Source organism: Zeus faber (genome assembly GCF_960531495.2).
Source record: "Zeus faber genome assembly, chromosome: 22".
NCBI lineage: Eukaryota > Metazoa > Chordata > Actinopteri > Zeiformes > Zeidae > Zeus > Zeus faber.
The window spans coordinates 17591636-17617394 of record NC_137209.1 but is presented as its reverse complement, the minus strand read 5'-3'; the positions used below and the strand labels follow the sequence as shown (position 1 = coordinate 17617394).

Here is a 25759-nt window from a genome sequence, read left to right as displayed (position 1 = left end):
ATGTCTTCCTCCCCGTGCCCCTCCTCCTCGTCTTCCTCGCGCCACTTCCTCTTCCTGTGCCCCCGGTGCGGAGAAGATCAGAGGTTCTCCAGCGTCCCGGACCTGCAGACACACCTGGTCAACGCACACTCCTACCAGACGCTGCTGGTGCTCTCCAAGGTAGGTGCGCGCACCCACACACACACACGCACGCGCACACACAATTCGGGCAGTGCAGGATTGTACAAGATAAGATACTTTGACAAAGCTAATACTGATATTACGTCATGCCACCTTGCTCACGTTCGTGAAGGCTGACCTCCACACGAAGACTGAGGCGGCTTTGTTTCGCGACCTGAAAAATCTGCCTCTTTTTCGCGGCGACCGGAATGCGTCAAAACAAGGGTCACAAACGCCGGTGTGTGGCTGAGGCCAAAAGCCGCTTTCGGCCTCGGCCAAGAGGGCGGTGTTGAGCCAAAATCGACAGGAAGGAGTTCTTGAAAGTGCACCTTGGACACGCTCGCGCCGCTCCTCCCGCTCTGTTTGCTCTGCTGATCTGACTCTGGATGGGAGCGCACTGTCCCACTTGATCGGGCTCCACCTGCTCGGGTTTCAGCCGGTCGGCGGTCAGTCGACGCACGGGCCGACGGATGCATTTTGATGTGCTGTTTCATTGGGGGGGGCGGGTGCAACCAGCGTGTCGGAAAAACCACCGCGGCGAACCCTCGCAATGCCTCTGCGGACCCCTCTGTACCTTTGCAGATTATTTGATCTGCATTTACAGTTTGATGGTTTACTCAGTCATTAGCCCGGGAGACACATGAATATCAAACAGCATCCTGTTTATTCTGGGGGGGGCGGGGACCTTGCCCCAGTGAAGCCCTTTGAGACTGTACTGTGACGAAGGGATGGATAAATAAACTTGGCTGAACTTGACTTGACATTATCAGAGTGTGTCTCTCTTCTCAGGCAAGGGCGAGGAGCTCCAGACCTGGGGCTCTCCTCCCACTCACCGGACCCACCGTGCCTGAGAAACGGAGCTCGTCGCCAGGCATGGAATCCAACAGGCTCCCTCTCCCTCTGGCCTGCCTGGATCTGGCGTCATCGTCCGCCTCCGTCCACCTGCTCAAGGGAATGTTCCCGCCGCCCAACAGGGTCCTGTTTGGCGCCGCCGGCAGTGCGCCTGTGAGGCTTCCCGATGGCCGCTCTTCCGCCCTGATCCTCCCGAGCACCCTGGACGCCGAGAAGCGCCTGGTAGAGTCAGGTCTCGGTCAGAGCCTGGGGCTGGAGTTAGTGTCCCCCGCCGTGGGGTGGCTCTCTCTGGGGCCGGGCCTGGAGGAGAGGCTGGGGCTGGGCCTGGACGGCAAGGTGGCTCGGACCTTGGCGGAGGTAGAGGAGAGAGTGACCAGGCGCGTGGAACGCCTGAAGACGGACCTGCGGAGGAGAGAGGAGGAGCTGGAGAAGGAGCGGCGGGACGGACAGCGCCTCGGGAGAGAGAAACAGGAAGTGGAGGACAGAGCGGCGTACCTGTCCAGACAGGTAGTCAGAGTCTGGACGCTGAAACGTGGCGCTTATATAGTGCAAACCGAACTGAAAAACAAATTATTACGGCGTGAAATTAAATGGAATACAAATCAGGAAGTCATTCTGAAAAGAGAATAGACATCACAGATCTTAATTTGTCACTGATTGTCATTGTAAATTTTTCAGTGAGAGTTCCTCAAGTTGAGACCCTTTTTCACCTGAAAATGCATTATTAGAATGTGGGCGAAGACCCTGTTGCCATCGCTCTGTTTTTTTTTTCTTCTTCTTCAACCTTTTTGAGTCTGCTTTTGGGGGCATTAATATACTCGAAGATCTCACGAAACTTTGAGCGCCCGTCAGTCCCGGTGAGGCGTTTCATATTCTAGGGGTCCCGTGCATGGGCGTGGCAAAATGGCTCGCTAGCGCCCCCCCCTCCCCCCCCTAGAAAATTAAAAGAAAATTTGAATCAACCAAACCCGTTCCCTTTTTTTACACGAAAACTCACAAAATTCACGTGTATTAATGAGCTGTGCCGTCACTATGTTCATAACTGTGCAAGTCGTCATATTGTGTGATCTGCAGGTTTCGATCGCCATGGAGATGATGGAGACCTTAAAGCAAGATCTGAAGGGAAAAGAGAGAGAACTGTCTGAACGACAACAGTTAGTAGATCGATCGATCTATCTATCTATCTATCTATCTCTCTATCTATCTATCTATCTATCTATCTATCTATCTATCTGTCTGAGGACATTGTGTGTGTGTGTGTGTGTGTATGTGTGTGGGTGTGTGTGTGTGTGTGTGTGTGTGTGTTGCAGAGAGATGGTCCACATCGAGTGTTTCCTTCAGCAAACAGCAGAGAAAGAGGCCGACGCTAAAGCAAAACTTCAGGTAGCGAACGTTTACATTTGGGTTTGTTGGTCATTTTAGATCTACACCGATCAACCACAACATTAAAACCAGTGACAGGTGAAGTGAATAACAGATAATAGATAATAATCATCTGGTTCCAATGGCACCTGTCAAGGGGTGGGATATATTATTATTATATATACTGTTATATATTATTATTATTATTATATATATATATACTGTTATATATTATTATTATAGATACTGTTATATATTATGATTATATATATATACTGTTATGTATTATTATTATATATATGAGGGATATATTAGGCAGCAAGTGAACAGTCAGTTGTTGAAGTTGATGTGTTGAAGCAGTGTAAGGATCTGAGCCTCTTTGACAAGGAGCACATTGTGATGCTCGACGACTGGGTCAGAGCGTCTCCAAAACCACAGGTGTTGTGGGGTGTTCCCGGTGTGCAGTGGTTAGTACCGACCAAAAGTGCTCCAAGGAAGGACGACCTGTGAACCGGCGACAGGGTCATGGGGCCCAAGGCTCATTGATGCACGTGGAGAGCCAAGTCTAGTGTGTCTGGTTCGATCCCACAGTAAATGTTGAATGGTGCTATGATAGAAAGGTGTCAGAACACACAATGCATGGCAGCTTGCTGCGTATGGGAGTGTCCATGCTGACCCCTGTCCACCACCCAAAGCACCTGCAATGGACACGTGAGCGTCAGAACTGGACCATGGAGCAATGGAAGAAGGTGATGATCTGGTAAATCACGTTTTCGTCTCCATCATGTGGATGGAAACGAAAACGTCTCATCATCTCCATTCTGCTGGGAAACCTTGGGTCCTGGCAATTATGTGGATGTTACTTTGACACGTACCAACCTACACAATGTTAGGCGGGTCAGAGATGTTTTGGCGGCACAAGGGGGGCCAACACAATATAAGGCAGGTGGTTTTATTGTTGTGGCTGGTCGGTCCATAACCCAGTTGTTTTTCTCTTTTATTTTTCTATTTGTGAACCACTCTGCGGTTGCCGCGTCTCCAAAAAGAGGTTCCTCATAAATAAAGTTGTTCTTTTTCCCCGTGTTCTCCCAGGCGTTTATTGAGACGTTGCTGCAGCGAGCGGACTGCGCCGAGAGACAGCTGCTGCTGATCAGCTCACACACACACACACACCACAACCACTACGCACACACACCTGCATACGCGTACACGCCCGCCTACGCGCACACACCTGTCCTGGGCCGAAGTGGGCGGAGCCTGGACGGGAGCAGCGAGGATGTCATCGGAAGCAGGCGCCCGGAAACCATGGCGACTCGGGTGAGGTTTGATCTGGAGCGACAGAGTATAAACACGTTATTATCACAAAAAAAAGATGTGTAATATTACTAATATTTTAACAATCTTCGAATGACGCTTTCTATTGGAGGAAATAGCCGATATTAACAGGGTGCTTCCTAAAAAAGTGACGATTTCAGTCAAAGATAGACAAATTGAAGGACTTTAAAAAGTATTTAATTCACCACCTCTCCTCTTCTCTCCCTCTCTACTCCCCTGTCTGCACTCCTCCTCTATACCCTTCCTCCTCTCTCCTCCCCTCACCTCTCCTCTCCACCTCTTTTCTCCTCTCCTCCTCTGATCCCTTCCTCTCCCCTCTCTTCTTCTCCTCCCCTCCTCTCCTCTCCTCCCCTCCCCTCCCCGCTCCTCCTCTTTTCTCTGATCTCTCCCTCTCGTCTCCCCTCTCCTCCTCTTTTCTCCTCTCCTCCTCTGATCCCTCCCTCTCCCCTCTCTTCTTCTCCTCCCCTCCCCTCCCCGCTCCTCCTCTTTTCTCTGATCTCTCCCTCTCGTCTCCCCTCTCCTCCTCTTTTCACCTCTCCTCCTCTGATCCCTCTCTCCCTCTCAACTCTCCTCTCCTCCTCTCCTCCTTCCCTCCTCTCCTCTCCTCTTCTAGCGGAGCTACAGCGTATCAGGATCATACAGGCTGGGGGAGCAACAATATGACCAACATCATTACAACTACTGGTGTGTGTGTGTGCGTGTGTGTGTGGGTGTGTGTGTGATGTACAACAGAACTTCACATTAAGGCGATATAAAGATGTACTTTTTCTATGTATTGTTATATTTATATTTATTATATTAATAACTCGTCTACATCTACATCTACATCTACCCCTCTCTCTCTCTCTCTCTCTCTCTCTCTCTCTCTCTCTTTCTCTGCAGTGCTCTGGGAGGTCGTATGCGGACTCTCTCTTTGGGCTCAGGGGGTCACTGGTCCCAGAGGCAAGGAGAAAGGAGGTGCATTTTTTTTACATTTAATTGGATAAAAAGATAGATAGATGGATGGATGGAAGGACAGACGGAGGGACGGATGGACAGACAGACAGACAGACAGACAGACAGACCGACCGATAGATAGATAGATGATCTGGGCTCAGTCTGCTCTGTGGATGTCTCCCAGAGGTGTGGGGAGCTGCTGGGGGCCGAGCCTTCGTCACCACAGCACTGAGGAAGAGGAGGAGGAAGACGAGGAAGAGGAGGAGGAGGAGGAAGTGGAAGAGGAGGAGTCATGGAGCACACCTGAACTGAGGAGACACACACCTGAGACAGGTGAGGTCCCCCCGTCCACTAAAATACAAACTGCTGCAACGCTTTAATACCAATGCAGCATTCAAGTCAGGTGGGAGAAATGGGAATTTACGAACTGCTCGTCGGCTTTCAAGTCCTTATGACACATCACTTATTAATTAATTCAATATTCATTTATTTTTTAATAATTATTTTAGTGATTTAAAGAACATTAACCCTTTACTTTACCAGAAAAAAAAAATTACGACAAAGCACCGTCTTCGCCGTAAAATTGGTTGGGCTGAGCTCAAACAGCGTGAAAAACCTCCAAGTTGTTACCTACTTATCAAAATTCCCACACGACATGAATGCAGCACTAAGCTAACACTAAACTGGAAGCAGATCAAGTCAAACACAATACAATTCATATGACAAAGGTCAATTATTCCCTCCTCCCCTCCTTCCCTCCTCATACAGACTTCTCCTCTCTCCATACCACTCCAATCCGTCGCCACGGTGACAGGGGCCTGGGGGCGGAGACTCTGCGTCTGAGGGCAGGGCTCTTCTGCGTCTGCCCATATTTGGACGTCCCTTCGCTGCTGCTCGCAGCCGAGGTGTGCCGTGATTGGCGATTCGTTGCCAGGCACCCGGCCGTCTGGACCCGCCTCCGCCTAGAGAACGCCAGAATCTCGGCCGAGGTAGAGGAGCTTCTGAACCTTCATCAGTTAGCAGAGGATTCTATCCAAAGGGACTCACTGTTGACAGTATTATTATTATTATGATTATTATTTTTAATGTATTTCTTTGTTTTATTTCTATTGTTTACTCATTTGTCTCCTTCCAATTTAATGATGATGAGACGGTGACGTTTCTCATGATGTTTCAGTATCAATATTGAAAAAACTAGAGTCACATTAAAGTGTGGTTCAATGTGATACGCCTCAGCTGGATTTTTTAACATGAGACTTAAACTCATCAGCAGATATTATGAAGTATACTGAAAATGCGTCACATTTCCTGTTATTACCGTGATAATTAAGTCTTGTTTATCGCCCGGCCCTCACTTAATATTTCCTCTAAATCCATGATTGTGTGTGCGTGTGTGTGTGTGTGTGTGTGTGTGTGTCTGTGTATGTGTGTAGTTTCTCTGCACCCTGTCCCAGTGGTGCACACAGACTCACTCTGTGGTTCTGAAAAAGCTGAAACCTCGAGCCAGAAAACACAACGAGAGCAGAGAGCAGTACTACCAGAGTACACGGTACCACACTATACCCAGTACCACACAGGTAGTACAGAGTACGCAGGACACTACTTTGGACGTCAGCCTGTGTGTGTGTGTGTGTGTGTGTGTTGCAGTGGGTGTCTGGAAGAAGGCGTGGAGGCCCTGCTGCGCTCCGCAGGGGGGAGCCTGCTCCACCTGTCTGTCTCTCACTGTCCCACCGTGCTGACAGACAGGACTCTGTGGCTGGCCAGCTGCTACTGTCGCAACCTGACCACGCTCATATACAGGTACCTCTCTTTCTGCCTGTCTTTCTGCCTGTCTGTCTGTCTGTCTCTCTGTGTGTCTGTCTGTCTGCCGGGTCATGTGACCTGTCTCTCCTGTGTTCTGGCAGGAGTTCGTCCGATCCACTGTGCCATGAGGTGATCTGGGCTCTGGGAGCAGGATGCAGGAACATCAGCAGCCTGCAGGTGGCACCGTTACATCCCTGGTGAGCCCATATCCTCGGCATTCGCGATGCAAGACTCGGGAACGATTCGTTCACAGCGAACGAATATTTTGAATGACTCGTTATTTTACAGAATTAAGTTATTCTCGTGAGAATTACTTTCACGACTCAGAGTCGACCGACTCCTTGGACTCTTGCTCATCGTCGACAGGAAGCCGTCCCTCACTCACCGTGGGTGACACCGACTGAATCAAATGAACAAAGAGTCTGAAAACTCTTTTTACCCAATGACTCGCCCAGAACCGAGTCTCAAAAAAGTCCAACCTTCCATCGCTGTTTGGCAGACAGACAGACAGACAGACAGACGGAAGGACAGGTGGAGGTCTCACTTGCCTCTCTCTCTCTCTCTCTCTCTCTCTCTCTCTCTCTCTCTCTGCTCCAGCCAGCAGCCCCATCGCCTTGGTAACCGCTGCTTGCAGACCATTGGACGGTGCTGGCCACACCTACACTCTCTCAGCGTGGGCGGGGCCGGATGTGGGACTCAGGGATTGGCAGCTATGGGTATGTGACAGCTCCCTGGTCCAACCAGTTTTAAGGAAAACAAAGTGATTCGGCAACACAACTGAGGAAGCAACTGGAAGCAACGTATAAGAACATGATAATAGGCTTTAGAAGTGTGTTTCTCTGTGTGTGAGTCAGTATTTTCCGCACGCGTGTGTGTGCGTGCGTGTGCGTGCTTCCAGTGCGTAGCTGTGTGGATCTGCAGGTGCTGGAGTTGGAGCGTGTTTCCAGCCTCGACCTGAGGGTGGCGACAGAGCTGAGTAAAGAGGGCCTCGGGAAGCTGGAGACGTTGATCCTGGCTCACACTCCTGTCAGCGGAGAAGCCATACTGCACTTCCACAGTAAGAGTACAATCCGTCCAAACAATCTGCAGGTTATAATCTGAGGTACTAATCACTGAACTTTAAAAAACAACAACAACAACGACAACAACAACAACAACAACAACAACAACAACAACAACAACAACACAAAAAAACAGGTGTGATGCGTAAATGTTTGGCCAAAGTGTTATATCATTCAGTCAGGAATCAGCACAGAACTCATTTTTAAAAGATGGAGAGTCTCTGTGAAGCAAAGGACTCCGTTGGATTGTGATTTGGCTTCTTGGTTTGTTTTGATCAGGCCATGATAGACTAGAGCTCCCTCTAGCGGATTTGAAACAGACTTCTACTTACGCACCATGTGCACTAGAGGGCGGTGTCATTTCCCGACGATCCGACCTCATCCCATCCATCTTAGTCTACGTGTGGGAAGGTAGATGTGTTCAGAAGAGCTGTTGGAGGTGCTTTCCCAGAATGCCCTGAAACGCGTACTTAATCAGATGCGTTGATACGATACGTGTGTGTGTGTGTGTGTGTGTGTGTGTGTGTGTGTGTGTGTGTGTGTGTGTGTGTGTGTGTGTGTGTGTCTGTGTGTGTCTGTGTGTGTGTGTGTCTGTGTGAGAGCAGGTGTGTGTGTTCATCTCAGATCAATTGTGGTAGAGGTTGAAATCTCAGATTACTTTGAAGAGGCAGAAACGCAGGAGGCCCAAAGTCTGTTTGGAGAAATTCTCAGCACTTTGCAGGTGAGCTAAAGAGAGAGAGAGAGAGAGAGAGAGAGAGAGAGAGACATGATAATCAATACAAATAAACAACATCCTTATATCCTTGTAGCCCCTGTAATGGCATGTGTGTGTGTGTGTGTGTGTGTGTGTGTGTGCGCGCATGTGTGTTTTTCAGGTTCTCACCAAACGTCCAGGACTGTGCAACATCCTGCAAGTTAAAGCTGAAGGATTCTGCTGATACACACACACACCCACCAACACACACACACACACACACACACACACACACACACGTATAACAAAAACATCTCACAAACGCACTATTAGTGACAATCAGCTGGCGAAAACAAAATGTATTTAATATCATAATATTGGTAGGTGTGGACTCAAACTCTACATTGGAATTCCATCACAATAAAAACATTTCTACAAACTTTGTTTTTCTCGATTGCTCTTCTGTTTCTGGTCCCAAAAGAACGATCTCAGAGTTGAAAGTATGAATATGTTAATATTTAAGTATGAATATGTCACCAAGAACAAACATTTTCAATGAAAGCTATTGATGGGGGAAAAAAAGTCACAATGACAGTCAGTCCTGACATGAACGTACGGTATTTATTAAATAAGAACCTGATTACATGAACTCAGAAATGAATAACAGTACCAGTGACAGCTCCAAATATTAATAATGTTATAATAATTGTTTAAAAAAAAAGTCATAAACACGCTTTATTCTCGATGTTATAGATGTATTTTCATTAGTGTGAGACTTTTTTTAAATTTATTTAGTGGAATTCTCTCGCGACAGGGTCGGGGTTAAGATATAGTTTGACACGCAGCGCCATCGTGTGGACGCCGGCTTAACTGCAGCCGGAGGTGAAGGGTTCCCGTGAGCTCACCCGAAGGGAATGAAGCGTCGAGCTGGCGTCGCAACGAAATGTGTGACCGGTCGGATTCTGACGCCTCAAAAGTTTGATAGTTTTGTAAAAGTGAAAAAAGTTTCTTTGCGGTGACTTGCGTTATCAAATATTTGTCAGGAGCGTCTTGCGCCATAGATCTATGGGTGTTTTTATTTGTAATTGTGCGTATAATATTGTGACCTCTCTTTGCTGCGGAGTTTCAAACTATTTCTGAATTCCTCTCGGTGAGCCGTTGTCCATGGAAATCCCTGAAAGGCAAGAAAATAAACAAAAAACGGAATATATTTTTCTATGAAACCCTCAAGGACAAGCAGCAATGTAAAAATAAAGAATTGCGTCCAAATGTGAACTTTTGTTCGTGTTTTGGGAAACTTTAATGGCACGGAAAAACAACCCCCAAATTCCAATACGATATGATATTTATTTATTTATTAATCATCATTATTATTATTATTATTATTATTATATTAATATTATTATTATTTTGCTTATCTATAATTCTCTAATGTGTATACAACGGTATTCAGATGAGTTCCGGTTAACGGGGTGGCATAACGGATGGGTCACACATTTCCCTGTAGCCCCACCGTCCGCCCTCGAGCCTCGGCTCCTCCGCTCCACACCCAAAAAAAAAAAAAACCCAAAACGCCGAGCGGTGTGAGGGTTCGCACCATGAGTTTCACGCGGAGGGTTTCGTCTCTCTTCTGGGGGACCTTACGGGAGGTGACGCGGGGCACCGGGGTCCCGGGGCCCGTCCGGCCGGTAAGCAATGCAGCGTGGGGGTGAGGGCTCCGGCTCCTCACGTTGTGTCTTCAAACCAGGTTATTGGATTAAGCAAGACAACACGCTCATATTTTATTATATATATAATAATAACAATTTATTTTATTTGTTATATTTATATTTATTATTATAATAATTCATTATTATTTTATTTTACGTATGATTTTTTTTGTAGTGCCCTAGGCTTTTTTCAAATTAAATTTAATTTCATTTCATTATTATGATGATGATGATTATTATTATTATTTATTATTATTACGATTATATATTTATTGTTATTATTGTTTTTTATTCGGGCTAAATTCACAGAAGGATTTAGGATTTTAAGGCAATTACATAAAAACAAAATAAAACAACACTCATGAACATGTTCAGTCAGAGGTTTCAGGGTGAAATATTCCCATAATGTTTCAACAGATTATTACGGTTTGTGTTGTTTCGTAAACAGTGATTTAAGTAGAGAATTCAGTTCTATGAGACATGTTTAACACAGTCATCACAGGCTTTATCATAATGTCAAAGACTGATAACAGGCCAAATATGTCTCTTATATTTCTATGATCGTTTATTCATTGTAGCTGAATATTTCTTAGTGTTTCAGGTGGGACGGCGTGATGTGGCGCGATGACGACGTCTGAATTTAGTTTAATAATCTGCTGTTGTAACAATAACCTGTCCCCGAAAAAAACAGGACACATCCGCGTGTCTTCATGGTTCCTGTTGTGGCTCGCAGCTGTGGAATGTCTCTCTCCCCTCCCCCTCTCCCTCCCTCCCTCTCTCTCTCTTCTCTCCCCTCCCTCTCCCCCCTGCCCCTCTCTCTCTCTCTGCCCAGTGTATTCCAGGTGTGTTTGGGCGTTTCCCGTCTCGCTGCAGCTCCCAGGCGCCGGCGAAAGGTAAAAGCGACACCCGACTGGGTTCATCTGTACTTCCCATAATGCACCGGGGTGTGAACCAGACAAACTTCATACGAGGTCTCAACGCTTTCCAGATTAATATCAAAGATATTTCCCAAGTTCGGAGAGCGATTTCAATTCAGATTGACCGAAAGAAATATATATAAATGAATAAATGAATAAATAAATAAATAAAGAGCTGCTATTCTGCTGGAACCAATGAATTGCTGCAGCCGTGCAATTTTGCTCTTGCAACACGAGAACTCATCTCCACCATTTTGTTCAAATCCTGTATTTACACTTGATTTGGCTCCACCTTGTCAGGTGGAGGAGTTGAGTTCCGTCACTGCGGTTTGACTTTCTCTGGGTCTCTCTCTCCATCCCTCTCTCTATCATCCTGTCTCATCTCTCTCTCTCTCTCTCTCTCTCTCTCTCCCTCTCTCTCTCTCTCTCTCATCTCTCTCTCTCTCTCTCTCTCTCCCTCTCTCTCTCTCTCTCTCATCTCTCTCTCTCTCTCTCTCTCTCTCTCTCTCTCAGGTGTGCGTGTTGCGTACCGCCACGGTCGCCCCGTCCTCTCCCTCCCTCTCCCGTCTCGGGTGGAGGACTGTCGCTTCTCCATCCGTCCCATGTTGATGACGGTGGGCGACCTCCTGCGCGACATCAGAGCCGAGGACCCCGGAGTGCACACTGCTGCCTTGCTCAACGGCGGTAAGAAAAAAAAGAATCCAGACCCAATTTATTTATTTAATTCTTGGGGTTGTTTTTTTTTTTTGTTTTCTATGTTTTAATGTTGCATTTCATGGAAACAGGCTGGTTTGTCCGAGCCTCTGGCTCAGTGCAAAGGCAGAGGCCGTTATGCACACTTTTTTGAAAGATCACTTTGTGTTTCGGTTCTAAATAATCAAATCACGGCTTTGACTCGATGCGCCGCTTTTTAAGTAGAAAAATATTTCTTCTGGGTCAAAGTTGAGGAAACATCATAAAAAAAAGATATCCTGCAATTATTCACTGTGTATTATTATAATAGTTTGAAAGCCCAATATAAAAAGCCCAATATAAAATATAATAACACCAATAATATAAATAAAACACAATAATACATTAACAAAACATCAAGTCTGTCGAGAACTCCTCAAGTGGCTTCGTCTCATAATTTGGTAATGAAACTAAATCAGGAACATTAATGTGTAAATGTGTAAATCAGTAAATTATATGTGAATAAATTCGTGGACTTAATTATGACTTGTTGGTGTTTAATGATGAACGGATTAAAACCGGAAGTTCAGTGTTGAGGATGGTTATACAGGTTCAATCACATTCTATTTGAATGGAAACAGCTCTAACGTCCACACGCACATATCCTTTTAGTATTCTAAAATCAGAATTGAACTCCAACGGACACCGGAATGTGAAGGTAGTCACTCTCGGAAGAAAAACTCAGAAAACCTGTTTTTATTTTTTGTTTTGTTTCGGGACTCGCCAGATGGAGGCAGAGTGTCCTCCTCCACGCCCATGGACATGGTGCTGAATAAAGACTTCCAGCTGCTCATCAACCACACTGTGTACGACGTACACTCTCCCGGGAGGGGTAATGCACACGCACGCAAGCACACACACACACACACACACACACACACACACACACACACACACACACACACACACACACACACACAATCGCGTGTTAATACTAAAAGCATTATTTCATTATTTTCCTTTATTTTTCCAGGCTACGTCCCAAAGAGATGAGGATCTTTTAACCGGTTGTACCGCTTGCGTGAAAACCTCCTTCCAGGACTAAATACTAGTTCTAAAAAGTGTCAGCAAAAAGTAAAGCGTCTGCGTTGACGTGCTGCAGGTGTTCCCCCGAGGCCAAGCATTCAAATCACTTATTCACACTCTCCTGGAGAATGCCCCTTTGTGGTCCGGTCGGTTGGGTGCGGGAGTGCACGCGGTGCAGGAGGTGGTAGAACAGCCACATTCGTGCATTTTTTTAGTAAATATTGGGTAGAAAACGTTACAGAGAAAACGACAGGAGGACATGAAACGCTGCATTTTCCAACGCGGTCGATTTCAGTTTGTGCGTCGACCACATGAGACCAGCCGAAGCAGCTCCACATAACTGATACTGAAGCGCTGCTGAATACCGGTTTGTCTGATTGGCCCGCAATGTCAACCCCGGCGGTTCAGCTGTTCCTGAGGAGTGACCGTTGGTCTGTCACGAATGACCGTCGCCACGGGCGACCGCTTCTTCACCCGGACCCCACGTCCCTCGTTTTATGCCAACACGAGCCGGTGGCGCTATCTTGTGACGCTGCATAGTAATTGCAAGACCTGCAGCTGTTGTTATTGATGTCCATATTCACGTTTTTATCCTCCCATTCAGCGGCGCATTTTATGACTGACAGAAAAGTCCGATTTCACATTAATAACTATGAATAGGTTAATGAATGTAGATGGAATAGTTGGCTAGGACGTTGCTGTGTTGTGTGGTTGTGGACTATTTTTTATGAGCAGAAGCTCTTAAACTAGAGATACTAACTAGTTATAAAATTATTTAAAATCAATGTTCTGTCTCACTGTATTATTTTATCTGGTATGTAGCCGTGTAATAGGCGTGATAATGTCCAGCAAACTGGTCGTTACCGCAAAACAACCCCCCTTCAGAGTGAAACGCAACCTGATCAACGTGCCGGGGTTTATTCTGCCATAACAACTGCACGTTGGCTGCACATTGTGGGTCCCCACCTGTGACCCCCCCCCAGGTCCACTTAACAAATATTATTGACGCACACACACTCAGAGTCCCACGAGCACGCGACCGGCCTGGACGACGTGAAGTTCCTGGTGCAGGTGATGCACTCGGCGCTGGCCCTGCAGCAGCACCGGCTGGACGCACACGCTCACCTGCTGCACAGGAAGGACGCCATCACACAGGCCCTGGGACCCATGGAGCAGGTACACACGGCGTCTGTCTGCGTCCGTCACCTGCGGGTGGGACAGTGTGTGTACACAATTTTGATTCCAGCGAGGCTAAAGTTTGTGATGACTTCACGCGTGCGTGTGTGTGTGTGTGTGTGTGTGTGTGTGTGTGTGTGTGTGTGTGTGTGTGTGTGTGTGTGTGTGTGTGTGTGTGTGTGTGTGTGTGCATGGATAAGCGTGCATGGAAGTACAGTACATGTTTGAATGTGTTTTTTACATTTGTTTACTGTGTGTGTGTGTGTGTGTGTGTGTGTGTGTGTGTGTGTGTGTGTGTGTGTATTAGGAGCGTGCCAAGATGATGTTGGAGGTGGAGTCTCAGGCGGCCATCTTGGGGTGGGCGGGGCTTGCCTACCTGTCTCTGCAGGGAGGCTTCTTGTCGTATCTCACCTGGTGAGGATCAGCTCCGACTCGCACCAAAAGCCCCCGGGAAACGGCAAATCAACGGGAAGGGAGAAGGAAGCGGCGTTTTTTTCCATCCTTTCAGTTTGGTGATTTGGTAAAAAAAAACAAAAAAAAAAACAGAACACGTGCCAGATCCGCCGGCCACGCTCCGCCCGAGTGGCGTTTTCAGGGCCCTCCGACAGAGACGCAGGCTGAGATGTTGCAAACACACCAGTTTATCGTGGGGCGCGGACAGATGGAACAAGCCGGGAGCAGGTGGACACGGAGGCTCTCAGTGTGTGTGGGGATGGGTGATTTACCAGTTGCTCGTTGATTGGTCTAACGGGCAACGGGCGTACAGCCCAATTACCTAGGCCCACACCACCCCCACACCACAGCATATTATAAACAAATGAAGACGGTGTCGTATCCTCATGCACACTTTAATCTGAACGAACGTTAAGAAGATCTGACCCCAAGTTTCTCACACTATGAGGTTAAAAATAATTACTAATAATTAAATTACGAATAGTAATTGCAACAATATGAGGGAATTGAATGCAACAAAACTCCCTGTTTAGGCTTGAGTTCCTCTGAATCTCGGAAAATGGTAAAAAAAAAAAAAAAGTGTTAGTTTCTCCTCACGTGATTTCCTCCTGGTAAGAATTAGACCGGAAACAGCGTCTCACGCATCAGCAACGAGGCAGGAGGACTCGGTCATAGGGAGGAGGAAGAACCTCCATAAAGCATAGTGTCGCGATACTTTTGTCCCCGATACTCCGATTTATTATTATTTTACCAATGTGGCTGCATTTAAAAACACGCTGTTTTTGTGTGAAAAGCTTTCAGTCCACACTATGATTTTCAAAAAGTTGTGGTAGTGCAGTTGGCGAGAGCCGGCGATTCCAAACCCTACGTGGTTACCGGCGTAAATGGTGGAAAATGGTGAATTGTAATATAATTGTGAACTTATTTAAATCATGACATGATAAAGTGAGACACAATTGATGATTTATTTGAAGTTCAATTTGGTTCAACTGAATGAAGATGGAACCTTCGTTACAGGTTCGTGTATCCATGGGATGTCATGGAACCCATCACGTACTTCATCACCTACACCACCAGCATGATCTTCTTCAGCTACTACATCCTCACCAAACAGGTACAAAACCTATTTCACGCCGTCGAGTTTGCATTAATGACCAAATTAACACAGAGAAATACATTTAGAGGACGGAGGATGCCCTGCAGTGCAACCGGGCTCCCTTTGGCCAATGGAAAGAATAATGAGTGAAATGGCGAATCTGCATCATTTAAGGTGTGTGGTTACCATACGCATCTATAGGCAAAAGGGACATTCCACCTTAAAAGTAACTCTCATTTAAGGTCAATAAGCATGACATGTGAATGAAGCAGGTTACTGCAGAGTCAGAATTGAACAAAAGTAGTGAAAGTGACCCTTGATTTACTTTCCTTTATACTCTTTCTTCTTTTACTATATATTCTTTGTATTTGGCTATTGTGTTTATTATTTACTTTTTTATTCTATTTTAATATTTTTCTTTCTCAGACTGTTGAGCTTTTTCTTTATTCACATCACCTTTAGACACACACCAATAATCACCATGACAAATTCCTGGTGCATGTAAGTGCACCTGGCAGAATAGAGTCATTGGGGTTCTTCTTTTTTGTAAAGATAATAATAAAAATAATATTAATAATAAAAAAGAAATAATAAATAAATCATTAAAATAATGGTCGACATAAATGATGGGATTCATTTTTTTTCCCCCAAGTAACAAAATAAAACACCATCTTGAACGGAATTACTTTCTTTTTCCCCAAAATATTCCCCCTTCACATATAAATGTGTGTGTGTGTGTGTGTGTGTGTGTGTGTGTGTGTGTGTGTGTGTGTGTGTGTGTGTGTGTGTGTGTGTGTGTGCAGGACTTTGTGTACAAGGACGCCAGGGAACGGCACATTCTGAACGTTTTCTACAAAACCGCAGATGAACAGAAATTCGACATCCAGCGATACAACCAACTCAGGAATCAGCTGGCAGAGGTACACACACGACGTCATGTTACATTTAAACACGGTCACGTTTCATGCTAAATATACTGTGTGTGTGTGTGTGTATATATATATATATATATATATATATATATATATATATATATATATATATATATATATATAGAGAGATCTCTCTCTATTTATTTACTTTATTTTTTTACACCACACAGAGAATATTTACCAGGTATTTGTGCGTGTGTGTGTGTCTGTAGGTGGAGAGAGATTTGAAGAGATTAAGGAGTTCCATTAAACTTCAGCTGCCAGTGGACCACATCCAGCCCAATGCACACACACCCACACACACACCACCTCAGGCTGATACTCCAGTTTGACAAACGTTGCTACATCAAGCGGATCAATACTCGACTGGAACTTTCTGCGACGTAAATGCACTCATGTTCAGTTGCTTTTTTTGTGTTGTGTTGTTTCATGTTAAAATACAAGATTATTGTATTTTTCTGGTAAAATAAACATTATATTAACATTTTGAAACCACTCACTGTTGGACTAATTAGATTGATTCTCAAGCAGCAATTCAAATCTTTATTTAAAAACAAGAAATGGCATTATCCACAGTGGCACTGTGTGTGTGTGTGTGTGTGTGTGTGTGTGTGTGTGTGTGTGTGTGTGTGTGTGTGTGTGTGTGTGTGTGTGTGTGTGTGTGTGTGTGTGTGTGTGTGTGTATCAGGTGTTGTATTTAGTAACAACCGGCCATCCAGTCTGACGCCTGATCCACTCAAAGTAATGAGCCACCTGAGAGAGAGAGAGAGAGAGAGAATTATAGAATCCTCTATTATTAATTTACCCTTTATTGTGCACTGGCCCATTTCATTAGCCTCAGACTTTTATTTTGAAAGGCCCGTTTTGAAACACAAACGTCAGCTTCTCAGCAAGAACAAAAAGAACTCACTCTAACGGTGAGTAAACAAACGTTTACACGATGCACGCATCTAGAAAGAGATAGACGGAGGGGCGGAGTCGCTGTTTCTCAGCACACTCCACTTAACAAAGCGTTCGTCGAGACCCTCTGAGCCCCACGGCTGAAGAGAAGCACCCTTGAGTCAAACTCATTTTCGGGCTCATTTCGACTGATACTGGTTTTGTGAACTGGTCTTTGGAATAGCACCTGCTTTCCCCCACCACAGTCCCCCTTGTATTCGAACCGATCACTATTATTGTGTTCGATTGAGGCGTTGTTTTTCATTATTTGGTTGGGCGTCACCACACTCCCAATATCCGACCCCGCGTTCTCTTTCAACGGAGTAACAGCCTCTGAATATCCTCCGGATTTATTCGGCAGCGAGATCCAAAGAGCTCGTTTAATGCGCCCGGAAGAGGACATGTGGTCAGATATTGACATAGAAGAGGCCGCGAGAGGCGCCGGCCAAGAAGGGCCGGCTGGGGGCGGCGGTGTGGACCGAGGCACGGCCCCCCACCCGCCCCGCTGCGAGGACCGAGGGGACCCACCTCTCGGCCCACCGCCGCTTGCCCGGGAGCGCCGGGTCACCCGCAACCACCAGTTCGAGGGGGGGCGATAAAGAGCCCAGGGAGGGGGGCCGACGGCGTTCCCGGCGTGGGTGTGTGTTTGTGCTGATTACCTGTGTGTAGACCCCGGGGAAGCCCTTCTGCCCACACTTGCCCCCCCAGCTGACGATGCCCCACAGGTAGGACCTGCCCGTCTCGTCCTCACACACCAGAGGACCCCCGCTGTCCCCCTGGCAGGAGTCCACGTGGCCCGCCAGATCGCCTAGTCACATAAAAAAAATTTAATAAAATAAATTTAAAGACCATACCAGTGTCAAATTGAATTTGCTTAAAACCATCTCCCGGTTGCTTCACTTTGCTCCGTCCTGCATTTGTTGATTCAATTTAAAAAAAAGGTGGAAGCGCCACTGCTCTAACAGATACAAGCCGCGGCAAAGCTACTGTGAGTGACTTCCAATTAAAAAAAACAAACAAGACCTGAAACGGATGTTTCTTTTACTTCATTTCTAAATAAAGTTCATGAAATAACTGTGGACGTCATGGCTAGGCTCATGGGTGTGATGATGTACGTGAGAAATGTCAGAGATGGGGGGGGGGGGGGGGGGGGGGACAATTCTGGGGCCGGGCTGCGGTCTCCATAGCGACGCGTACCTGCGCACAGCATCCCTGGCAGGATGCGATCCCCGTAGAACGCCTCACATTTGTCGATGAGGGAGACCTGGGCCCACTGCAGGAACTCGGCGCCGAGCCCGTCTGCACACACACACACACACACACACACACACACACACACACACACACACAGCTGTCAACCAACGCTGCGGCGCACAACTTTGCATCATATCCATTTACTTTCAAAAGTAAAAGTTCCACAAATTATTATTTTTTTTTTTAATTGTACATTTTCAAAGTTCAGTAGCTCTCCATTGTGAGTTTCAGATGAATATCTGTTTGTTTAATATCAAACTCTCAAAGGCCGAAATTGTCTTTAGGAAACGAATTTCAGTGTGTGTGTGTGTGTGTGTGTGTGTGTGTGTGTGTGTGTGTGTGTGTTACCCGCAGTGCGGCCCCAGCCTGAGATGCTGCAGGTGAGGTTGGGTCTGAAGAGATGTTCGGTCCAGGGAACGCACACGGCGCTGATGGCTCCGTTCTGCTCCACACACTGCTTGGTGAAGGGCATGGTCTGCAGCTCCAACAGCGCTATGTCGTTCTCATAGCTGGAAGCATTGTACCTGGGGAGGGAGGGCTGTCATTCTCGTAGCTGGTGGCGTGATGGATGGATGGATGGATGGGCGGAGGAATGGGTGGATGGATGGATGGGTGGAGGGATGAAGGGATGGGTGGAGGGATGGATGGGTGCATGGGTGCATGGAGGGATGAATGGATGGATGGATGGGTGGGAGGATGGAGGGATGGATGGGTGGATGGATGGGTGGATGGATGGGTGGATGAAGGGATGGCTGAAGGGATGGATGGATGAATGGGTGGAGGGATGGAGGGGTGGATGGGGGCATTGATGGATGGATGAATGGATGGATGGATGGATGGATGAGTGGATGGATAGATGGATACCTGGGGTGGACGATAATGTCGTGGACATTAATGATGTCCGTGCTGCCCTGCACTCTGTTTTTCCTCCACAGAGAAAACTTCACCCTGTACGCCCAGGGTCTCCCTCTGCCGGGAGGGAGAGTCAAAAGTTGGGTTGAAAGCCTGGAAGTCCAGCGGGAATCGAACCGGCAGCTTTCCGAAACACAGATTTTACGACGGAACGAGCCGAGGGATACGCACGTCGACGGGTTTCCGTTTTTTTATACTGTTCGGGGATTGCCGAGCTCTGGGAAATTGCGTCCCCGCAAACGGTGTTCAGTGCATTCGGGGCAGGTTTGGATAAAGGGATAAAGATAAAGCTTCACTGTATCATGCGCCTGCGTATCCGTCGCTACGGTAACTTGGCGAAATGCAATGTACTGTACCCGAGGCAGTGGGCTGCGGTCAGCACCCAGCAGCCTCCGATGTAAGCACCCGCACAGTTTGTTTTGCCATCCTCCTCCAGAGCGATCTGCCACTGGATCTGGGTCTGTGCACACACACACACACACACACACACACACACACACACACACACACACACACACACACACACACACACACACACACACACACACACACACACAAACACACACACACACTAAATAAAGAACGGAGATGATGTTCTTGTGTTGCAAGATCAAAACTGCGAGGCCGCACCGATCCACCAGTTCCCCAGACACGAAACCAGCCGCGGCGTAAACGGGCTTCACGGCGAAAAGCGAGGCGCGTCAGCGAGAAAAAGGTTCCGCTCCTTATTTGCGATCCGGTTCCCCCCGCCACTCGCTCGGCGAGAGGAGCCCTCCGACCGCGTCGCTTCGGCCCGGAGCGGCGAGCGAGGGAGGGAGGACCCGCCGTGGCGGGATGAACAAATCGGTCACGTCGAAAAAGATGGACATCCTCAGCGGTGATCTGACTGCAAATGTGTGAATTACTCACTTGAAGCCATAATAACAAGCAACAGCTCCACATAAACAGCGGGTTAATGCTGTCGGGAATTTTCATCGTAAGTAAGTGGAAAAAAAAAAAAAAAAAAAAGCTGGGGGAATGCGGAAGCGACCGGACGACGCGGTTGGACGGGTAGACAGGCGCACGGGGGTGTCTCACTGACCGGCTTGGCCGCGACCCCTCCCACCACGCGTCGGAGTCTCGGCCGCCGCTGTCTCGCCTTCTCGTCCTCGTCGTCCACCGTGGTGGCGTTGGGAATGCCGCAGTAGAGTTTGGCCTCCAGCAGCTTTCTGTTGGAGCGCACCTCTGACACACACAAACACACACACACACAGTTGCATCTCGTAGGTATTATATCGAACGTCTCCATCTTCAGAAATTATTTGGGGATTTGAATGGGTTTTAAGGTACACACCGTCCTGCGGAGAGACGTACTCTACGGGAAACAGGGACAGACATGGACACATTAGACTCATCTCGGCTCGGGGTGGCGGCCTTGTCACATTAATCAGTGAATCCGCCTAGCTCATGCGTTGGCAGCGCGGGGTTTTGCCCCGTGTCTGCGTCGCCGCTGGCGACCTGAGCCCTACCTCTGCGTTTGGGCCGACTTGCCATCCTGCCGCCTGCGGGGAAACCAACAGCGGTGACAGGGGATGTGAGCCCGTACCTTTGGTTCAGGCGTCACAGCAGAAAATAAAACAGTGCAGTCGAGAAAGAGTTACGGAATAAAAGGAGATAAGAAATAACACAGTGTGTGTACACATCTATTGACATGGAGTAGCACGATACTAACTAGTGCTAGTACTAATGATTGAGCCCAATATAGCAGGTGTAATCCCGCAGCGAGCACAAGTTACAGCATTGTAACATTAATAATAAAATTGGTGTATATTGATGACTAGTCCATAATAACTGTATTTATACTTATGATCCTATTCGAACAACAGTTCTATCAAGTAACAATAGTAGTACTATTTATACCCCAAGGTGGTGTTATAATGCCTCTGTGCAGTATAATCCAGGTTTCTAATCCAAGCCGTATTATAATGTCCATTTGGTTTATTAAACAATGGCATCAGTGATGTTCCGGTTTAATAATCCCTCTCGGCGGCGGCAACAGGTGGGCGCGCTTCTCGGCTGGGCGACAAAACTCGGCTTAACACCTCAAGTCTGGACGGGAGTCCAGACTTTGATTTGAGTGGTTGTAGTGTGTGTGTGTGTGTGTGTGTGTGTGTGTGTATCTTACTGTGGTCTGTGTGCGACGGCACTTCGTCTTTGCCGTCCAAACAGTCCATTATTCCGTCTCTGACGGCGTCACGAGAAATGCACACACCCGAAGGACAGTGGAACGCTCCATTCCTGCAGTCTGAGACACACACACGCACTTTATATGAAGACACAGCAACGTGATGAAAGGACTTGGATATCACAGACGTCTTAAGTATACACATATTCCATTTATAAAAAAGTGTATGCGCATAGTGTGTGTGTGTGTGTGTGTGTGTGTGTGTGTGCGCACCTTTGCAGCACATCTCATCACTTCTATCTCCACAGTCGTCAACTCCGTCACACGTCTGGCTCAGTGATACACACTTTCTGTTGACACAGCTGAACTCACACTCTGCTTCTACCCACATCCACACCCCCACACACCCGCACACCCACACGAGAACTTAAATATGTTTCCATCGAGTTATGATGGGCTGGTCTGCCCCCTAGTGGTGAAAAAAACATAAATCCTCAGAGAGAATTGTTTACCATCGGTTGCCCGGTAACACGATGCCGTAGCGACCTTCCCCTGTATCTCAACTCGGTCGTCGATGACGCACTCGGCCAGCGAATTCTCGTAACCTTGACAACGAACACTGACACAGCTGCCCGGGTACCACCTGTCCCTGGGGGGTTCCATCGACGAAGCGGAGGACGCCCCGCTGTAGACGCACAATCATACAGGTGTAGAAATACGCATGTAGCGTGTATAAAGAGACAACCACAGCTTCCGAAAAACAAAATGGGATACGCTGAAGATTTTCAACCGTCACTCGTTAAACATTTTGCGCCGAGACGGGCGGACAGGCTCACAGCGGGTTCTGCCCCTTGCAGGCCACGTTGGCAGCCGCCATGTTCCAGTGCTCCTCGCAAACCAGGACCTCCACTAATCTTCCTCCCATCCCTTTGTCGGGGAGGGAGAGCTTAACCACTCCCCAAGGCGGATCTATGGAGCTCTGGAACTTCTCCACATCCTCTGAGAGAGAGAGAGCGAGAGAGAGAGAGAGAGAGAGAGAGAGAGAGAGAGAGACTGACTTTTTAGGTTCCTTTATTTTCGGTAAGTCATGTCACAATAGCAGAAACTTGATTACGAAGGAACCAAAAAAACAACATAAATAGAGACAAACCACAGGAAAATCACAGGTCAGTCATGAACAGTATGAGAATAAACATCTTCAGAGATATATATAGAGAGAGAGAGGAGGAAGAGAGAGAGAGAGCGGCTCAAAGTGAGAAATGACAGCTTTGCCCACATTTCAGCATCAACATTCATAAGATAAGTGTCTCAGTGCTCAACGATATCAGGTAAAACGATTAGAATATGGTTCCGACGTCATACTTTAAATTTAACCAATGTAATGGACCCCGATTGCATCATTTCTCATATGATTTAAATTCACAAGCAGATACGACAATATATACAATACAGTATATTCAATACATACAGTATATACAATATATACAATATAAACAGTTTATACAATTTATACAGTATATAAATATAAACAGTATATACAATATATACAGCATATACAATATATACTGTACATACTGTAGCCAATTACACCTACAACCTGGGTTAGGAAGCAATACAACGGCTCACCTCCACATCTGTCTGCAAAGTGAGACATGACTGGATAACGCCTCAGGCAGGACAGAGACATCGCCTGAGATAGATGCAGACAGACAGACAGACAGACAGGCGTGTCCAAAGATCCGGTCAGCTCGAGAGCAGGGTCACGCCGGCCCGAGCCGGCCAGAAAACAAACGGAACATCTGAGCCAGCGGGCGAGTGAGCCGGGGGGACCCAGCGAGCGCCCCCTACCTGGCAGTAGGAGGAGTACAGCGTGTTCCCTCTTCCACAGACTGACGCCGTGTTCTCTCTGGAGCACTGGTACGGCAGTTTGCAGGAACACTCTCCATTAATACAACGCTCCCAAGGCTGACAGAACACACGGTCACATGACGCACGGGTGAAGCTGACACACACACACACACACACACACACACACACACACACACACAGTTATTAAAGATTTGACAAAAATACTCTCGTAACTAAACATTAAGAAGTGTGAGAAGAAAGAAAGACAATCAAGAAGGTAACACCCGTATGACTGTTACCGACACTCTTTAGATCCCAGAAACTTGTCAGTGAATTGTTGGGTCAGGGTTGTGGATGTGGTGGTGGGGACGGGGCCGGTGACCCGAGAGGTGGGTTCCGGGACCTGGGTGGCGGGGTTCCGGGAACTCGGGGGCGGGTCTGCGTCCTGGGAGGCGGGGTCTGTGTCCCCGGAATCCGGGACCTGGGAGGCGGGGTTCCAGGCACTCGTGGGCGGGACTGCGGACTGGGAGGCGGGGTCTGTGTCCCCGGGATCCGGGACCTGGGAGGCGGGGTTGGGGCGGGTCGGCGTCCTGGGAGGCGGGGTCTGTGTCCCGGGGGGTGGGTACTGTTTCCTGGGGGGGGTGCTTTAGGAAATCAGGTAAAGGTTGTGGCATCTGGACCTGTTGCTCCATGGAGGGTGGCTCCTGCCCCTCCCCCTGGAGAAATGACAGTCAAGTAAATCCATCACTGATGGAATAACAAACTGGCTGAAATAACAAAGTACGGCTGTTGATCAATGGTAATCTCGCGTAGCCACATCTCTGTCTCCTGCCATGATTTTTATTTTATTTGTTTTTTTTTTTACCACCACCAACCCCCCTCTTTGGAGAACTATTTATCATGTTTGGGTCTATAAACAACTGATCGGTACTCCAAGAGGGGGAGAATCACCACGGGTGAGACAAATATACATAGAACCAAACAACATTTACACAAAAGACAAACATTGGATGGCGCGTGTATTGAAAGAACTACAAGCAGGCATGGGTGTGTGTGTGTGTGTGTGTGTGTGTGTGTGTGTGTGTGTGTGTGTGTGTGTGTGTGTGTGTGAGGTGTCCACCGGTGAGTGTACTCGACTTATCCCAGTTAATTCTGGTGTATATGGTCAGGATTATGTCGTGGCGCCTCCAAGCAGCGGAAAGGGCCCCGAAGCCACCCCGAGCTCCGCATCCACACAGACACCCTCCGGCTGCAGGAAAGCCCTCGGGCACCCTGCCCTGCGGCCACAGAAGACCCCCGGGCCCCCGAAGAAGCCGGAGGGCCGTGGAGCAACCCCCCACGCCCGGCCTCCGAGGAGCATAACCCAGTCCCAGGGAGCACGAGGAGACCCCGCACCCCAGGGGCGCACACATACAACCCACCCCCAAGTGCGGGCACAAGACGCAGCCACGGGTGCAGAACCCGGGCCGCCGGCGCAAGGCACGGACCGCAGCCCCGATACAGTCCCTGCGCCGACAGACCGACTACTTGCCCGAGCCGGCGTGACCCCCGTGCCCACCCAGGCCCCGTGTGAGGGCGAGGCCCTGGCCCGCCGCAGCCGACCAGACGCCCCACCGAGCACATGCCCCTCCACATAGCACATCGTGCTCAGCGTGGGGCACCTTGATGTTCGCCCCCCGATGCCAGCGCCTGCAATGATTTCATTCACATCTAAATGTATATAACATGTGCATAGTTTGAAAAGGAGAGAATTTAATCGTAAAAATATAATTGCCATGATGGGGTGTGACCACAACCCAGTACGACCACCGTCTGCTGCTGCTACTTCAATGGGTTTCCTGTGAAGGGGACTCACCGTGGCAGAGAGGGTGAGGAGAAGCGTCACCACCAACACACAAGACCCCACGATGGTTCTCATGGTGGAGGACGGACCGCTCGCCCGCTCGGGAGAGAGGGGGAGAGAGAGAGAGAGAGAGAGAGAGAGAGCGAGACAGGCGTAGCTTCTTTCTGTGTTGGAGGGATCCCCGCAGAGACACTAACCCGAACCCTCTGGTTCAGGGAGAAATAAGCTGCGTTCAATCAATCATTAGCCTGCCTGGTCAATGCAGAGCACACACACACACACACACACACACACACGCACACGCGCGCTCACACACACACACACACACACACACACACACACACACACACACACACACACACACACACCTTTCTTTAGGTATTGATCATGTTAGAAGACACACAATGTGTCATCTGACCTGTGTGTGTGTGTGTGTGTGTGTGTGTGTGTGTGTGTGTGTGTGTGTGAGTGTGTGCTTGTGACTCAGTACGAGCGGGAAAAGCCAAATACAGTTTGCAAGTCATGCAACCTCAAAATAAAGAATTTCAAAATCTGT

The 25759-nt window shown here is 47.9% G+C and overlaps 3 protein-coding genes across 3 annotated transcripts; 2 read left to right on the top strand and 1 right to left on the bottom strand.

Moving 5' to 3' along the window:
* Window positions 1-8446, top strand: LOC307247414 (F-box only protein 41-like; the record flags this gene model as incomplete). The annotated part of the gene is made up of 12 exons (XM_080023567.1): window positions 1-159; window positions 949-1518; window positions 2086-2165; window positions 4322-4392; window positions 5413-5633; window positions 6078-6193; window positions 6292-6444; window positions 6549-6644; window positions 7045-7163; window positions 7346-7504; window positions 8114-8229; window positions 8384-8446. The coding sequence occupies 12 exons, from the start codon at window positions 1-3 to the stop codon at window positions 8444-8446; spliced, it is 1923 nt and encodes a 640-aa protein (XP_079879693.1).
* A 1321-nt stretch (window positions 8447-9767) lies between these two features.
* Window positions 9768-16729, top strand: LOC307246843 (calcium uniporter regulatory subunit MCUb, mitochondrial-like). Its single transcript, XM_080022873.1, has 9 exons — window positions 9768-9890; window positions 10744-10804; window positions 11342-11512; window positions 12288-12392; window positions 13608-13762; window positions 14070-14176; window positions 15233-15329; window positions 16115-16231; window positions 16456-16729. The coding sequence occupies exons 1-9, from the start codon at window positions 9801-9803 to the stop codon at window positions 16573-16575; spliced, it is 1023 nt and encodes a 340-aa protein (XP_079878999.1). The 5' UTR covers window positions 9768-9800; the 3' UTR covers window positions 16576-16729.
* A 198-nt stretch (window positions 16730-16927) lies between these two features.
* On the bottom strand, window positions 16928-25002 carry cfi (complement factor I; the record flags this gene model as incomplete). The annotated part of the gene is made up of 17 exons (XM_080023566.1): window positions 16928-16996; window positions 17842-17990; window positions 18380-18481; window positions 18785-18960; window positions 19301-19405; window positions 19705-19808; window positions 20430-20572; window positions 20682-20702; window positions 20857-20889; window positions 21513-21632; window positions 21786-21893; window positions 22025-22197; window positions 22349-22439; window positions 23139-23202; window positions 23361-23514; window positions 23660-23992; window positions 24881-25002. 17 exons carry the CDS (start codon window positions 25000-25002, stop codon window positions 16928-16930), a joined length of 2067 nt encoding a protein of 688 aa, XP_079879692.1.
* Between the last annotated feature and the right edge of the window lie 757 nt (window positions 25003-25759).